The sequence below is a fragment of the Talpa europaea genome (genome assembly GCF_964194135.1).
Source record: "Talpa europaea genome assembly, chromosome: 12".
Classification (NCBI taxonomy): Eukaryota; Metazoa; Chordata; class Mammalia; order Eulipotyphla; family Talpidae; genus Talpa; species Talpa europaea.
This window is the reverse complement of record NC_140079.1, coordinates 79728684-79745947: the sequence shown is the minus strand read 5'-3', so window position 1 is coordinate 79745947 and position 17264 is coordinate 79728684. Positions and strand designations below refer to the sequence as shown.

Genomic DNA, 17264 nt, shown 5'->3' with positions numbered 1-17264 from the left:
TTGCGACGGTTCTCTTCTTTCATCTCTTGTTTTTAAAAGAGCGTGTCTCTTGTTCTCTGTGGGGCAGTGATGAGACTCCATTCTAAGTGTCTGAGTTCTCGCCTAATTCAGCTGCTCCCCCGGTTGTCAGAGTCCAGTTACTGGATCCCTCTACTGTGGCCTCCGAGCCATGTAATATGTCTCCAGGGGGTTATACTTCTATATACTACATTTCCTTCCATTTTTATATTGCATATTTCATAGATTTTCTTACCTTATGATTTAAGACAAGTTCAAGCTTGTTGTGTTTTTATTATTTACTGTGCCTCTTATTATGGCTTCTCTGTACTGTGATTTTACTGCATATAATATTGGCTTGTGTGGCTTAAAACCTTACCTTAGGCTTTTTAAAAAGTCTAGTCTATTTTTTGCTTTTTAACTTGAAGTGTGTTTCTACTACATTTCATTAGACTTCGGGTTTTCTTCAAATATGTATTTAATTTTATGGGTGAATTTGGCTTGGTTACATTTATGGAAATAAGTCTTCTCTTAACTAACACTTTTCTTTATTGTTGATACTCTTTTTTCCCCCCTAAATCACAGTATATCTCTCATAACCTTTCTGATCTATTTAAGGACCAGAAGTTAATTGACTGTAGTCTCCCAATCTAGTCCTGCTCTAAGTCACCTCTTATTACTGAAACTTACTTGAGATGCAAAACCATTTGAGCCTTCTGAAACCTCTTAAAAGCCATATATTTATTTTAAATTCTCTTACCACACTGTACTGTTATTACATTATATGTCAAGCATAGCAGCAAATTATATTTCATTACATTAGCCTTGCCACTTCCCTCTGCAGTGACACCCGATCCCTTACAGCACACTCTGAACCTACAGATTCCTGCTGGTGAATTCTTTCAAGTTATGTGGATTGTCCAATGATTTTCCACTGCCTCCACAAAGCAGCTACTGTTCAGCAGAATTATCAACTCGTGATAAGAATCCTTTATACCCTAACCTATGGTAAATATTTTTCTCAAAATTGAGATATGCTAGGCAGATCCCAGGGGTGGCACACATAGACATCACATTGTTTAATGCTTGCTACACTCAGAAATTTATCACCTGGATATCCGGGATCCTTCTGCAGGGGTTAAACCTGCAGAGCACGCCACCCTGTCATTTGAACAGCAACTGAATCCAGTTCCTGTCCAGAATTACAGCATTGTACACCAACAACCACAAGCCAAGCTGGGCCTATCGGCAGTTACTTGAATGTGCGTGTCTTCCCCACCGAAGGCCGTGAGAGTGTAGCAACCTGAGCTGTTCGACCAGGAACATAGTCCGAGAGCAGTGTGGCTTGCCCAATAGCTGTCCCTTCCAAATGAATTATGTGATAAAACCAGAAAAATGATTTGTTTGTTGGTTTGACGTTTTAACTTCAAATTATATCACACCTACCACCAAGAAAGCATTTGAGGTGACTTAATTCAAGACCCAGAATCAGGACGGCTTTTGGTGTGGGGTAGAGGAGCTCAGGGCCAGAGCTCTGTGGGAATAAGTGCTCTTAAGACTCGATTTGCTTGGCTCCTCAAGAACCTGATGTGGCTAGGACATTCCATACATGGTTTTTTGTGTTTTTTTTTAAGAGTTCAGTATTACTGTGTCACCCTGACATAATGTTTGCTTGGCTACAAGGGAAAACTTTATGTTGCAATTAACCTTTCTATTTTTTTCCCTATGTCTAAGTATTGTGAACTTCCTTTGTGGTATTTTAGTGATTAGACAGGATGGAGGGTGTTCTTAAAGATTCATGGCCAAATCCGATGATGTCAGAATGAAGGGGAGGGACGGTCTCCATGGGGCCAGCAAGTCTGGCCCCGTCTGAATTGTTTGTCTAACACTTCACAAGTAGAATAGGAACCGCTGAATTATTCATTTTCAAGTTGCCCTAAAAAAGGCACTTAGGCTGCCGAAATGCAGACTTTTGGTGCCAGTGAGAGGAAGGGGAAGGATGCTGTCTTTCCTCTGAATGTGCTGCTGCTTGGTTGCCTGGTTCTCCAGTTTCACTTCCCAGCCCTGCAGGGCCAAGGAAACCACCAGCTGACTTAAGTGCAGGGCAATTAAGGGGGGAGGGGACTGTGGCCATGCCAGGAGGGACTCTGAAGTCACAGGTGAGCTGAGCCTGTGTTCTGTGGAGAAGAGACCAGGTGGAGGAAAAGGTTCGGAAGACCTCCAGAAGGTTCTGGAGGAGCTGTGCTGTCCATAGACCCCAGATGTGGGTGTGGTGAGAGGAACCCAGGAGATGGCCTTAGGAAATCATCTTGGACTTGAGGGTAAAGAGGGGGGCAGGGAACTAAGAGTATAACTGGTATGCAATTGGAGATTTTTTTGTTCTTAGTTTTAGCTTCTCTGCCACCAAACCTTTTCTTAACAGTTCCTACCAAGTAGTATTTAGGGGAGAAAGGGGTAATTAGAAACCTTTATTTGTGAGTAAAAGCAGGGTTCTTATACTAGACCAGCTGCTCGCTATGACCTTGAGCTCCTTTGTCATTACTCCACCCTGGGCCTCAGTTTCCCCACCTGGGAATCCAAGCAGTTTTCTTCTGTAAGGCTGCAGCTCCCACTGGCCACGCATCCGCTGCCTGGTGCAGCCCACGGGGAGTGGCAGGCAGGCGCCAGGCCAGGAATCACGAGTTCTCTGGGCCATCAGTAGCTCAGCCAGCACCTGTTGGCTGTAGGCAGGGTGTTTACAGGTTAAGTCAACAGGGAAAGGGAAACAAAATCTGAAAGGCAGTTCTAAAAGACAGAATGCTCAAGTAGGGCAGGCAATGCTCCAGCCGCTAAAAGGAGGTGTTGACAATTTTTACATAAAACATGGTATAACAGCAGCCCTTCCAAAACATTATTTTAAAAATCTGAATGTAAAGAAGCAGCAACCTAGGCCACAGCTGCCCATGATTCCAGGAACAGGGCACGGTTGCTTCTTGAGGGCAGGAGCAGGAAACTCAGTGAAGGGCAGGTGGATGGGCCTCAGTTTCCCCCATGGCCAGCGTGGAGGCAGCTTCTGGAAAGAGCCTCTTTCCTAGGTGGCATGAGAAAGGTGGGACTGGGGTGCCCCCTTTAGAGCCCATTTTCTCCCCATTCTCTGTATGTCTTTTTCTAGATCAAAGAAATGTATTCATGTATAAATTTTCATCACGTTCTTCTTTACAGAGATGTGCTTTTCACGTTCCTTCTCGCTCCCCTTTGAAGACTGAATAAAGTAGATTCTAAGGTTAACTGTCTTGACTCAAGATAGCAAAGCACTGAGCCTGGGAGAGCTGGCTGCCCTCTTGCAGCCCGTGTTCCTTCCCGGCGATCCTCGCCTACCACTCGTCTCTACACCCAGGGAGTGGAAGCACTAGGTGCCCGCTCAGAAATTCGTAGCTGACAAAGGGCAGTGGGAACAGAGCCACTGTGATGATCCCTGCTTCTTTATCACCTAATTTCCCGCAGACAGAGACAGAGCCCTCTGCCAGCTCCACCTGTGGCAGATCCAGGCTCACCTGCACCCTCCCCTTTTATCTCGGAGCTACTTACAGATTCCTTTCCTTTCACCCCTCAATGTTTTAGTATTTATCTCCTCACTGTAAGAACTTTTTTAATGTAATCGTAATGCTTGTATCAAAAAAATATAAAAAATAATTTCTTAGTATCATTGATACTTAAATTTCCAGCCACCCCTAAATATCACAAATAGTTTTGTTTTTCACATTTGTTTGACTCAGCTTCCAAATGAGAGGGGCACATTGTGATGTATGGGTATGGCCTGTAAGTCCCCCTCCACCTCCTTTTTTTTTTCTTTACAAAATTGTGTACCTGAGAAAATTGTGTCCTGAAAAGTTTTCCCTCAAGCTGGCTTTGCTAGCAACACCCCCGATGCTGCCGAGGTGTCTCTCTGTGCCCTGTGACTCCTGTAAGGTTGTAGTTGGGCCCAGAGGCTTGGCCAAATGCAGACCAGAAGTTTTGACTAAAGCTGCTCCGTGGGTGCTCATGCTTCCCTTCTGACGTGCTCAGACCTTGGAAATTCACTCTGAGCGGAAGAGAAAGGCCTGGTTTTTATGCACAGCGATGCTAATGAATATGAGCACATGTTCTGGTGGCTCACCAAGCCCTTTTCTGCTCCACCTATGTTCGTATTTTACCCTCAAGCCAATTTGAGAACAGCTGTATTATTTCTCCTAAACAATAAACTATCCAGCCCATAGGGCTGCCCAAGGTCAAGTCACCAAAAGGGGGGTATTTGAGCCCCCTTAGCTCTGTCAGCCAGGCTTGGTGGCTCTTTCGAACTCTCCTAATTTTCCTTTCAGAAGCTCCACCCTGTTTGTGTCCCCATGGCACTCGATGTAAGGAAAGAAAAGGATTTTCACATCCAACCCGCTCCCATTTGCTTTTAGTAGAACAGTGTTCCAATGCTACCGAAAGGGCAAGAAACATCCCAAAGTTCATCTTGACACTGTCCCAGAGGCTTTGGGTGGCCTCAGTGGCAGAAGCAGAATGAATCAGGCAATCTCCTAACCCAAATCCCACCATAAACATGCCCAGCCTACAGGTGACTGAGCCCGAGGGACGGTCGCGGGCTGTTTCTGATCACAATGCAGGGCAGGCTGCATGGCTGCTCCCCAGAGCAGTCCTACTGGGGTGGCACTGGCAGAAATCAAGCCCCTAGGCTACAGAGGCCCGTTTGGTCAGTCACCTAGACCCAGATTAAACTAAGTTGACTTCATTCATTTCATGTGAATTAGCTAGATAGTGGGCAAGAAGGGACATTGCCTTTCCATTTGAGATTGAAAAGATGAGGTTTAACTAAAACTGATTTTAATTGTTTCTGTTAAATGTAAAATGATGGTCATATAAAGGAACAAATAGTGGTTAATATCTGACAGACAGAGGTGACATTCTGGCCGTCTCACTGTCTCCGGGCATGGTGTCATTTCCACCACCAGTCCTGAAGGCTACCCCTAAGGGTCGAGCTCTTCCCCTTGATTTGACGGGCAGGGTTGGGTCCATTCTGCAGTAATGGGTTTGATGGGGGCTTGGAAGGATGCCAGGTAGCTTCACCCCTGCCCTCCACTACTGTAAAGTAGAGGTGGTTTAACACAGGTAGAAAATGAGAGCGAAGACTGTTCATACAGATGAGGATAGTCAACAAAACCTCCCTTCCTGGTCTATGTGAGGGGCACCAGGAGCAGCAGTGAGCCAGGCTGCCCTGCCCTGCAGGAACTCACAATCTGGTGGAAATGGGTATTTAAGTGCTTGTTTCCCCCCCAAGGAGATCAGTGGCTTCTTTTTCAAAAGCTATGAAAAGTGGTAAGGAAAGTGAATTATTTCCTTCTGTAAAAACAATTTACAGACTCCTATGCTTTTTGCTCTTTAAAATGCCCGCCCAGGAGTCACTGCCCAGTAGCTGCAGAGTAGACTTCAGCAGCACCGATCACTGCTCATCTGTGGTTAGCCAACCAGTATTTCGTGAGCACTTGCTGAGTTCTATGGAATTAGAGCAGTGACTAAACATGTGATCAATACATGAACAAGACACTTTGAGACAGAATTAAGTGTGGTAACAATGAAGTGAGTAGACCTAGGGGAATGGGTTTCCTGGGAGGTCTTACAGGGGACAGGCACTGCAGCTGAGACCTGGATGGTGACAGCAGCAGCCGCCCATGGAGTCTTCAGCAGAGAGGACAGCCACAGGGACAAGCATGGTGGTTGCAAGGAACAGAGAGGACTAAAGAAGCCTTGAGAATGTTTGTTGACTGAGCTTCAGAAGGAAATATACACAGGATGCATGTTACTAATAGACTATTTAAAAAAACTCATCTGTAAGAAACAAAGACTAAGCCCCAGCACAATGGCACTGATGAGGAGCAGTGCTACACTTAGGCTGCTTTGTTTAAAAGACTAGATTGTTTGAAAAGTGGGAAATACAGCTGGAAAGCAATGGAGGTGTTTATGGGAGGTGACACTATAATGGGTTGTTGACCCTCTGTTGCCTGCAGCATCTGTCATGAGGGGATCCTGCCCCCAAGACACCTAGCCAGGAGGGAGGGAGCAAAAGGAGCTCTCCACCGAGTTATTGAAGGTAGGTTGGTGGCTGGCTGGCAGGCTGCATTTGTGCTCTTAGCCATGGAATGCCTGAAGGGAAGGACTGAATTCAGACAGAAAAAGCTGAAGAGGAAGCTTTGAGCTGGCCCTCCCAGAGAGAGGGCCGCCAGGGGCCCTTGCAGATGACGGTGTGAGGCAGAGCGAGGTTGTAATGAACACGGAGGGGCTCGCCCACCAGGCGGCGGCGTTAGCCTGCACAGGGGAACTTGGGCTTAGGTTTTCTGGAGGAATGCTGTCAAATCTGTGATAGCTCATTCTGTCTACAGAGAGAAGGAAATGCTTTAAAAGTATGACTTCACCCGATAAGATAAGACAAAAGCAACTAAAGGCCAATCTCATGTATAAATATTTATGAAAATAATACTAAATAAAATATCAGCAAATAGAATTCAGGAGCGCATTAAATGCATAATATACCACAACCAAACATGGGGCAAATAACTCAGTATAATTTACCATTTTAGCAGGTCAGAGGAGAAAAACCATTTAATTAGCTCCATAAATGCTTAAAGGGTACTTAATGAAATCAATATCCATCTTTTATTAAAAGGTCTTAATAAAATAGGAACAGTTGGATATTTCATTAACAAAATAAAAACACATACATTTACAATCCAAAATTAGAAACATGCTTAAGGGCAAAATACTAGATGCATGGCCCTTGGGGGTCCCCTCTATCACCCTCACTTAGCAACCAAATTTGAGAAGTGCTATCAGGCATTGTCCACTAGAAAGAAACAAGAAGCATAAGGGGGGGCTGGAAGGGATTAGTCAGGCTCATCATTACTCTCAGATGAGGACGTGGACGCCATGAAAACCCAGAGCACAGCTGTTACAGAGCGGGGCACCCCGCCAGGGGATTATTTTTTCCTTCACTCTAGAAGGCCCTGTTTCCCTCTGCAAACTGCTCCTCCCTAAACACAGCTGACACTGCCGCGCCATGAAACTGTCTGTCCTTGCATTCCCAAAGCCCCTTCCCCTCCTGGCTGACCCATGCCTGAGCTGGAGGGGGCACAGGGTCGCTTCCCCAGTACACCCTTGCCTCGGCTCTCATGTGACTGTGCACCGCCCTTCCTCTTGGGGAGATGGAGCTTCTGTGCCAGCGCCTCATATGCACCTGTCCCTTTCCTGTGGACTCCCACATCCCTTCCCTCCGGCCAGAAAGGGGAGTCCAAACCTCTATAGCCAGGACCCCTTCCTAAGCACCTGACACTATGGCCGCCGCCTTTTCCCACCTTCGCTTTCTGAAGCCAGTCTAGAGAACTCTGCTTTGGTGTCTCCTTCCCTCCTTCTGCTGAAAGAGGCTGGCCTGAGTGTAGGTTGTCATGAAAGTGACTCCCCACCTTCCTCACAAGTGGCACCCCCAGACACAGCCCGTGGGCCAAGGAGGAGGGTTCGCTTTATTAAACATACCAGCACATTTGTTTGTTTTTAAAGCAGGGAGAATTAATCTTTAGATATTTCTTCTTTTGATGCCAAAGAACTTTACAATCTAGTACTGAGACTATTGGCTTTTGACTTGGATCCAAGAAGATACATTGATCTTTGAAGGCCGCCCTGCCGTTTTTCCAACCGCCTTGTAGATGTACTTTGCTTTAACAGCTCCTATGTTGCTGTGATTGTTTGGGTATTGAAATATGTACCAGCCTTGCCCTGGTGCCATCCCTTACCACTCTGGAGGCTAGAGTGGAAGTAAATACAGATTTTCTAGCATGGATATAATTTCCCTTCCATCGACCTTGACCGTGTCCTTTTAAGTTCCTCATAAAAATTGTGTGCGAGCCCAGAGAAAACCCTGAAATGATCTGTAGGGAACTGATTGAATGAACTACATATTCTAGGCCAAGCTGAAATTATCTGCTATTTGAAGTCGAAGCTGAGCATAATGCAGTGCAGGTTAATAGATCAGTGAAAGCTGTTTTGTCAGCTCGTAAAAAGGTGAGAGAACTAAATTTTTATAATAAATAGTTTTGCTGAGCAAACAATATGTGCAGTTATTATGGACTTTGGAAAATAAATGATTTTAGACTAATGTCAGGCTCCTGATCCTGATGTGGCAGTCAAGCCTTCAGAATAAAAAGAATGAAAAACCTTTGGGATATTGTTGACACTTAACATGGTGAAAGCACATGCGATTTAATTCATTACTGCATTTTTCAGATAACATTTATAGTTGTACTATGAACCTCTGGGCATTGTCATATTACTTATTGAGGGCAGTTTGTCTGGAAGGATTAATTTTGTTTTGGAGGGTGGGGCAAGGTGGAGGCAGCAATTCGGAGACAGTAGATTGTACAGACGCTGAGGCAGGTGTGTCCTGTGAGGACACCAGCATGAACTGTTGGACAGTTGAGGGCCGCCATCTTGTCCTGGTCTGCAGATGCCAATGGCCACACTTCACAGCTTCCAAAGCCCTGATCACATTATGCAACTGACTAGTTATATTTGCTTTGACCTTTTACAAAGAATGCCCCTTGGAAAAAACTAATCACCAGCCTCCAGGCCTTTAAAATAACAGTCTGAAGTTTTCCTCGCCCACCACCCCTGTTCCTTCCATTGTCTCCTCTGTGGCTTCTGGCTGTTCTGTGAGCTGGCACCACAGCCCCCTGGGCTACTGTCCTCGGGATACCAGCATTGAATAGCCCTGCTCCTTCATAGCGTTATGTTGGAAAGCTTTGAAAATATGGGAGTTGCTCTGTACAGAGAGCTTAGTGTAATTGTTGCTGCCACGTTCGGTATTTTGATCCATTTACCAGTTGCTTCATCACCAAAGTTAAGCTGGAAAACTTAAAACTCATTTCCAGGAGTTGCCTCAGACTGCCAAGAAGGCATCATCCTATTTCAGTGTGACTAAGTTTTTATAAGTGACTTGAAATCTTTTAGAGACGATGCGTTTTTTTTCTCGACACTAGGCTTAGTGATGAACACCCAGACCGCTCGCTGACTAAGAAGAAGGCCAGAGAGGTTCTGCATTTCCTCTCCAGCCTACCCAGGTCCCCTGAATCTGGGAGGATCTGGGGGCCACTTCCCACCCCCATCCCACCCCTGAGGGTCCTAGCCTTGCCAACCTGCTCTCCAGGTGAAACCAGGCAGGCCCCTGGGAACCTCTCTCTTCTCCAGCCCTGGCATGAGCGAGTCTCAAACCTGTACTGGGGCCCTGGCTCTGGCAGTGACCAGGCCAGGAGTGAGGAGGGGCTGACCACAGGCAAGGTCACCAGGCAACCACACCTCCACTCTTCATCTTGAGACCCCCCAGCATCAGGTAGATGCACCCAGGGAGACTCTCACCCCCTGCCTCTTCTCCCCAAGAGTTAAAGGTAAAGCTCTGGCTAAGGATTTTCCTGGTGGAGGGCAGGTATGACTGAGGAATCTGTGGGCTTGGTGTTACCTCCTTTCCTTCCTTCCTTCATTCAGTAAAAGTGCACTGAACACCTGCCTTCTTCTTAAATTCATCCTGAAAGACACACAGGGGACCTCCCTTTCTGTCCGGCCCCTGTCCACTGCCTGGATGAGTAGGTGGTACCTCTGGGAAATAACCAGGCCCCAGACTCCTCTGGAAGATGAACCCCAAACTCAACAGTGTTAAGTAACCTGAGGCAAGACAGGTGGGCCCCCCTGTACCGGGTGAACAGAAGTCCACTCCTGCAAAAATAAGGGAAAATATTAGCAACATGAAGCACAAGCAAGGAATAATTTTAAAACAAAGTGGAAATAACAGGTATGAAAAATAGAATTACTAAATTCAGGAGAAAAGAGAAGTGATAGGATGGGAGCAGCTACATTAGGACAAATGGAAGACCCATCCAGAGACAGCAAGAAAGGTTAAAGAAATGACACATGTAAAAAAAAAAAGGTTGCCTGGTGCAGAAGACAGAAGTAGATGTGCCACCAACCTCCAAATAAGAGGAGCTGGAATGAGCAGGAGAAATATTTGAATGACAAAGAGAAACAATCCAGAGTTAAAGAAAATGAAAATCTCACAGAGGACCCAGCAGGAGAGATCAGGAAAAGCAGGGGCTCTGTCCCCGCAGCCCAGGCCCCTCCCTACCCAGCGGCTGCCAGCTTCTACGGCTTCTCTCCCCGCTGCTGAGGAGAGCTGCTAGATGGGCTCACCTGTCGCCCTCGGCCTGGCAGCGTATGCAGGACCGGGTCCATATCTGTGTGTGCTGTCCCCTCAGGTGCTGCTGGTCCCCGCCCTGCCCTAGCGCCAGGAAACTTGGGGGGTTGGGCGTTCAGGAACAAGTGAGTAAATGAAAGTGGCCGGTAGGCAGGGAACTTCACCGATGTGTCTGGACTATGCAAAAATGTGATGAAGACCGTTTGATTAACATTCAAAACTGTACTTAAAAGTTGTGATTTGCCTTAAGAGAAGTTTAACTTTTTGTTTCATCTTGTACCGGTGAGGTTTACACTTCCTCAGCCGGCTGTCAAGACGGCAGCTTCCTGCACTGACTGTCGCGTTTCAGACCCTTTACACTTTCCTTTGTATTTTCACCCTTTGTAGTTATTAGACTCTCTCTTGTGTGGCACAGCAGTTTCCCTGTGACATCTCGGAGGTTTCCATTTGAGATGATGCGCCGAGACGTGTCGTCATTTGAGCCACCTGGCACAGCCCCTTGCACCCCGCTCATCCCTGCAGAGCCCGGTGTGGGGATTGGTTCCACAGAGACACTGCCTTCTTCACCAAGTTGTCCTAAAAATAGCCTCATTTAACTAGGCCATTTTATGAGTTCTTTCAGACTATTCTCAGTCCAATCTGAAAGCAGAGTACTGTTTCAAACAGACATAATGAGCGCTGAACCCGATCACAGGCATCTGTTACCCCGTCCAGGCTGCCGGGAGCTGATAGATTGCCTCACATCAGTGTGTGGGGGGAAGGCTGGAAAAGCCTTGGGGCCAGAAGGATCACAGGATGCAGCAAACAGCAAAAATTGACCAGTCAAGGCCTAAATACAATTTGCCCAACTCTTAGTATTAAGGGTGGGTGGTGGGACCAGAGAAGCAGGTTTCAGGGGGCAGAAGAAACCTCTCCTCTCAGGCCAATCGGTGGTGGGACAGACTGGCCTCCAGCTGGTCGCCAAGTCCCATGCAAACACCAGGGATGAGGGTGCCACCCAAACGTTTGCAAGCTCCAGTGTGTGGGGACATCAGAAGCCATCTCCAGTCTGTAACCTGGGGGCAGGGGCTGTGCTATTCCCTGAGAGGGAGCCACTGGGTGGATTTGGGGAAGGGATTTAGGGAAGCAGCTGACCTAGAAATGAGGTTCCCAGGAGTGGGGGGCAGCCAGGCAGTTAGCACAACCGAGGCTATTCAGGTATCTGCAGGTGGTCAGGCAGGAGCCTCAGTGTAGGACCAAGTGTGTGCCTGGGGGGTGGGGTCTGAGTTCTATGGCTGCAGAGAGAGCTCAGGTCCACGTGGAGTGTAGAGGCAGGGGACCCCAAAGGAGAGGACTCTGAAATCAGCCAGCATCGGTGGCTATGGCATCTCACTCCATCTTGCTTGGGTTGTAGCCAGTCTCAGCCTTGGCTTCCTGACAGGCCATCATCGGGACAAGTCTTGCCTGGACACACTGTTCTAACCCACCACAGACTTTCAGAATTGACCCTGCCCTTCTCAATAGGACTCTAAGCATCACCCCCCAACCCCACCCTTGCCATGATGCCATATGTTAGAAACATATGCCTTCAGTCCCATGTCCCTTAACTATGTTTTGGTGAACAGTAGACCCCATATACACAGTGGAGTCCCTGTCTGTAGCTTAGGTGTGTAACAAGCTGTACCATCTAGATTTGTGTGATTTACACTGCATGCACACATACTTACACTCTGCGATATGCACACAACAATGTAATCATGTAATGACTTGTTACTCAGAATGTATCCCCATCCTTAAGTGACACGTGACTGTATTCAAGGAAGTGCTTTCAAAAAAGAAGAGACACACCCGGAAACTCCCTATGTATGAGCAGACAGGGTAATGCTATGAATTCTGCTGGTTTACAGAATGGACTGCAAGTCCCCCAACCTACATTCCCAATCACCTCCCCACTTCCTTCCACTTTCTCATGGTTGGCTCAGTTCTGGCAAATTTCTACTCATCCTTCAAAACCCAGTTTACACATTACCTCCTCTGAAGTCTTCCCAGACTTCCTTCCTTAAGAAGAATTCATCTCTCCCTCCTCTTTTTCTAGGTTCCTCTCTTCAGAGATCTACTCCATCTTTTGACAGAGACACACTGTATATTATCTTCTTATAGTTCTCTCCCTGACAAGACTGGGAGGCCCTCAGGGCAGGCCAGGTCCCCCTCCCTAGCACAAGCAACTCCTCCTGATGGGCAGTGGCATCCCATCACAGGTCTGGATGGCCCCCTGCCCCACACTGGGGGTGGTACCTGGCCTGTGTGACTGTGGTCATTCTGCTGAGAACCGTGGTCACCCCCGAGCCTGCCTCACTACTGACTAACGTGCTCTTTCCCTCTCACCTTCCTAGGGCCGACGAAATTGAAATGATCATGACGGACCTTGAAAGAGCAAACCAGGTAGGCTTCAAGCATAAACCCTCACTAGCAGAGCCATTTCTATTGTCCTGGCTGATGCTTCTCTCTAAGTTAGAAGGCCAGTTGCTCTTGTATATCTTAACATAGAACTGTCAGCATTATGCTTTTTGTGATGTGATAAGAAATACAGGAAAAGTCCCCGGTATTATTTCCTTGGCAAAGTCTTTGATGTGGTCCCAGCATCCCAGGCAACCATGCTGGACATCTACCGCAAAGGGGCACATCTTTGTCTTCTTCTTAATCCACCTGAAATATCTGTCTCTGTTTCCAAGCACCCATTATGCCATAGAGTTTACGCCATGGAGTTACACTACAGAGAAGTCCTTCTGATGGGTTGAAGCCACTCAGTCTGGAGAGCCCTGCCCACTGCCAGCCTCTCTTCGCAGATACTTAGTTGTCATCTAACAGCAGCCTGGCGCAAAGTATCTAGCACAAAATAGACACCTAAATACTCAGCTGCCTGGGATATTCAGTCATGCTGCAGAGACCTGCCTTCCCCAAGGACTCTGCAGAACAGTAGAACATTCTGCTTTTACTGTTGGTGCTGCTACTGTAAAAAGAAAGGGTCTCCCCCTTTATTTTATTTGAGAGGAGAAGCAACCACAGCTATGATGTTTTTCTTTGCCCGCAGACGGCCACACTGTGGCCTCTCCCCGTCAGTTTTACAGCTGGGCAGCCACAGGCACAGGAAAACTTGGCGGTTCACGTGGGGGAGGGGAGGGGAGAGGCAGGTCAGCACAAACCCTGTGGGATGAAAATCCTTCTGGGCTCTGTGGTCTCTGCTTGGCACCCAGAAGAGTTCTACAAGACACCTGCCCCCTGGCTGGTGTTGCTTACCCAGACCATGGCAGATGTGTAGGGAAGAGTGTCTTTGTCCATTCCTGGGCCAACGAAAACATCCTGACGTCTGGTTGAAATATGAAAGTCAGTTTATGCATGGGAATGGTCATGGGGCGTGTGGGTTTCTTTTTTCTTTAAAGAAAACTTTGTGGGTTCAGGCTCAGATTCACCACTAAAGATCCTGGACCTGGTGCCCAGAAGGCACTCCACGTTCCATGGCGACACATGGAATGAGTCACTCAGTCAGCATCTTGTGGCATTAGTTATCCTAGTACTAGTAGGAAGAGCTGGCGGTCCCTCAGCTTATCTTGTGCCCATTTCTGCTCTGAGCACTTTAGAAGAACCAAGTCACTAAAGCTCAGTGCTTCTAAGGTGTGCATCTTACAGTTGAGGAAACTGAGGCCAGTGGCCAGTGAATCTCAGAGCCAGGACCAGAGCCTGTTTGCTTCATCACCACAATTGGAAGTGAGGCCTCACTTTGCCTTTCTTTCAAACCATCTCATTTCCCTAATGCTCCATCCACACAGCTTGCTGCAAAGCACTGTTGCTGCTTCCCTGCCAGACGCGCCTAAGCTTAAATGAATCACTCTTGCCCCTTTTTGTTTCCTCAGCACAGTTCACCTCTGTGGAGGCCTTAACTCAGAGTAGTCACTGAACCTTCTCTGTCCCTGGTTGCCAGTTATACTTCTCAAATTTCTACCCACCCATTCTTGGGCACCCCCCTTCTCCCCATTTGATGGCACTTGGGGCAAGCTCTGGTTTGTCAAACAGATGAGCTGGGAGTATCAAATGCACCACCAAGGCATCCCAGGTGCTGCAGAAGTTGAACAGATGATGCACTTCCTGGCAGGCTAGAGTCTGTTTAGATGGATCTCGGTCTTTCTGTAGAAAAGAGGCACCTCTAAAGCGACATTTGGCCTGGCTCTGTGGCCTTGGACGTGTCTTGAAGCATCTGCCTTTCCTTAAAAAAAATAAAATAAAACATGAACTCTGAGGGTATTATGCTAAAGGAAATAAACCAGTCACAAAAAGACAAATACCATATGATCCTCCTCTCTAAGGTCTCCAGAGAAGTCAGATTCATGGAAACAAAGTAGACTGGTGGGTGCCAGTGCTGGGGACAGGGGGTCTGGGAGCTGTTGATTAATTGATCCAGGGTTTCTATTTAGCAAGGTGAAAAGTTCTGGATAGCCCAATATTGGGAACTTCTTTTAACACTACTGAACTATACTCAAAAGTGGATAAGGTGGTGACTTTTATATGTATTTACCATAATTAATTTATATTCTTAAACAAAAGAAAGGGAGAGAGGAGATGACTTCTTTGCAAAATTGTTTTGAGCATGAGTGGTAAAATGCCAGGGCAAGATGTAGGTGCTGGTAATGTCGATTCTGTAGATGCTAAATCAGCACAGATTTGGTGGGAGAATTAGAAAGTCCTGCCCTAGGAAACACCAGCATGGTGGGGTAGGGAGAGGTATCGAGCCTACTGTGGCTGCCAGAAGAACTTAATGCCCCCCCCCCCCAAGCTGTGTTAATAGAAGGAGTTTGTAGAATGAAGAAGGTGGTCACTGCACCAGCCCAGGGAACATCATTCATCCTGGAAACCACACTGAGGGAAACGGGTTCCCAAGTCCCAACAGAGCCCACTCCACAAGCAGGGTCACAGAAAGGACCCTGGCAGGAAAGAGGCCAGGAGGTTTGGGGATATTCCTGATCTTTGGGGAGCAGGGAGAAAGACCAAGGAACCTGAAAGTGGGCAGCAGAGGGATCTCAGGAACTTAGGGTGTAACAGATCAAAAAGGGAAGGCTTTGGCTGGGGCCGTCATAATGTCTGTCCTTGAAGCTCTCCATAGCAGGCAGGATAAGGGATCCAGCTTCTCTGAGAGACACCAAAGGACCCACGGCTGAGTGCAGAGACTGGTTGGGAGAAAACTTCCTCCCAAAGTTGAAACACTGGCGCAGTTCTGGCCCCGCAGAGGTGCCCCCAAAGGAGAGCGCCCCCTGTCAGGAGAGCTGTGCAGGCAGATGCAGGCAGCCCTCCCTGGAGAGAAGTGGGGCACAGGTAGAGTAACAGAAAGACACTGAACTGGATGACTTATGGGGCAGTGGGGCACCCCAACACTGAGAAGTCTCCCAGGTGTGAGGGCAGCTTTCCGGGCATGGGGTGTGGGGGGCCCACTGAAGGGAATATAGACAACTTTGGGGGTGTGCCTCGAATGTCAGCCTCCCCCGCCAGGAGGACTTCCTCCTGAGGACAGTGGGGAATAGAATCGCAGGCCAGCATGAAAAGTCAGGTTTAAGTTCTAGAAGGGTCACTGGTACTAAATGCTGAGGAATTGATGGGAATGGAAAGACCGGAAGCCAGGAGAGCTGTAAGCAGCTGTCATGATAGACCAGGGCAAAGATGACTCGGGCCTGAAATGAGGGGTCCCGGGGGAGACGTGGGAGGCAGGTGGGGTGGGCGGAGGGGCGTGGAGAGCTGCGCACCGGTGCAGGCGCAGCCAGACATCTGGTTCAGCCGACTTTCCCATCAGGGGAAATCCCCAGGAGGAGCAATTTACTTGTTCATTGGCATATAACATTATTTTTGCTCGAGGTTTATAGTCAAAGTGTTCTGCTGAGACCGGCAGCTCTGTTTTAGCGCTAAAGCATTCCCGTTTCTAGTGGAAGGGCAGTCCTCGGCTGTCAGTAAGGTCTGGGCCTCATTTACATCTGTTTGTAACTTCAAGGTTCTTGTGTTAATGCTCACTGTCTTACTTAGTGACAGTAAATGGTCAGAACTTTTGAAAGTTTGTGGTAATTAAGAAGCCGCAACTCCGTTCTCTACAACCACAGGGAACACTGTCCAGGGACTGGGTAATTTGGTCAGTGTCTCTGTGCGCCTTCCCCACCCCTACTTCCAGAGCAGCCCTGCCCTGGCTGCCCGTGCAGGTACCGCCTGGGGTGGGGATACAATGAGCTGCCCTTCTCCTGCTAACCTGCCTAATTTTTCTGGAGGAGATGGCCCAGACCCTTAGGTTGAGGTCTTGTTGGAAATCATAATTTAACCTCACCACTGAGAGAGGCTAAGGGCAGAGAAAAATGCAATAAGCAAAAAGAACTCACAGAGGTGTGACTTTTTCTTTAGCCGAGAGTTCTGTGTTCCTATGGGGGGGAGGGTTGGGGGGAACAAGCAGTTTGGAATCCTAGATCTCCTGTTTGTCACCCTTGTGGCCTTGAACACGTCCCACTCCCCGAGCCCACTTCCCTGTTTAAAGAATGAGGGTGACAAGTCAGTGGGAGAGGACCCATCACTGGGCCCCTCATTCATTCAAGAAGTGTTTCTCAGCACCTGCTAGAGCAGGCCCTCATGGGTGCTGAGAAAGTGCTGGTGCTACTGGCCAAGTCTAGGGGCCCCTTTCCACTGGGCCAGCCTTGTGTGTGCCTCTGGCTACTCCTCGGCTGCTGGGAACGTGGGTATCACATGTAATAAATTCGGTTGCCAGTCCAGGTCAGGTGTGGAGAGCCCCCCCTGGACTCCATGGAAGCCTCTGTGGCAGGAGCATGTAGGGAAAGTGCCTCTGGCTTTCCTGACATCACTAACAGCTGGCGCTGGTGTGGCTCGAGTTTTCAGCCTGGCCAACCTGAGAAATCTAAATCAAAATGCATCAAGTCACCCACAAACACAGGCAGTGATTATAACAGGGGACTTCAGTCACCAGCGCGGGCCAGCTGGTCACGTGACGAGAGGTGTTGGT

At 47.9% G+C, this 17264-nt stretch overlaps 1 protein-coding gene across 17 annotated transcripts in view; it reads left to right on the top strand.

The window, feature by feature from the left end:
• Positions 1-17264, top strand: part of CUX1 (cut like homeobox 1) — a gene marked incomplete at both ends in the record, with an annotated part of 322665 nt that overhangs the window by 223076 nt on the left and 82325 nt on the right. For all 17 annotated transcript variants that reach the window (XM_084251633.1, XM_084251632.1, XM_084251634.1 and 14 more), the window contains one exon: positions 12619-12667. In XM_084251633.1, the coding sequence (XP_084107759.1) occupies positions 12619-12667 (49 nt within the window). The remainder of the gene's footprint in view (positions 1-12618; positions 12668-17264) is intronic.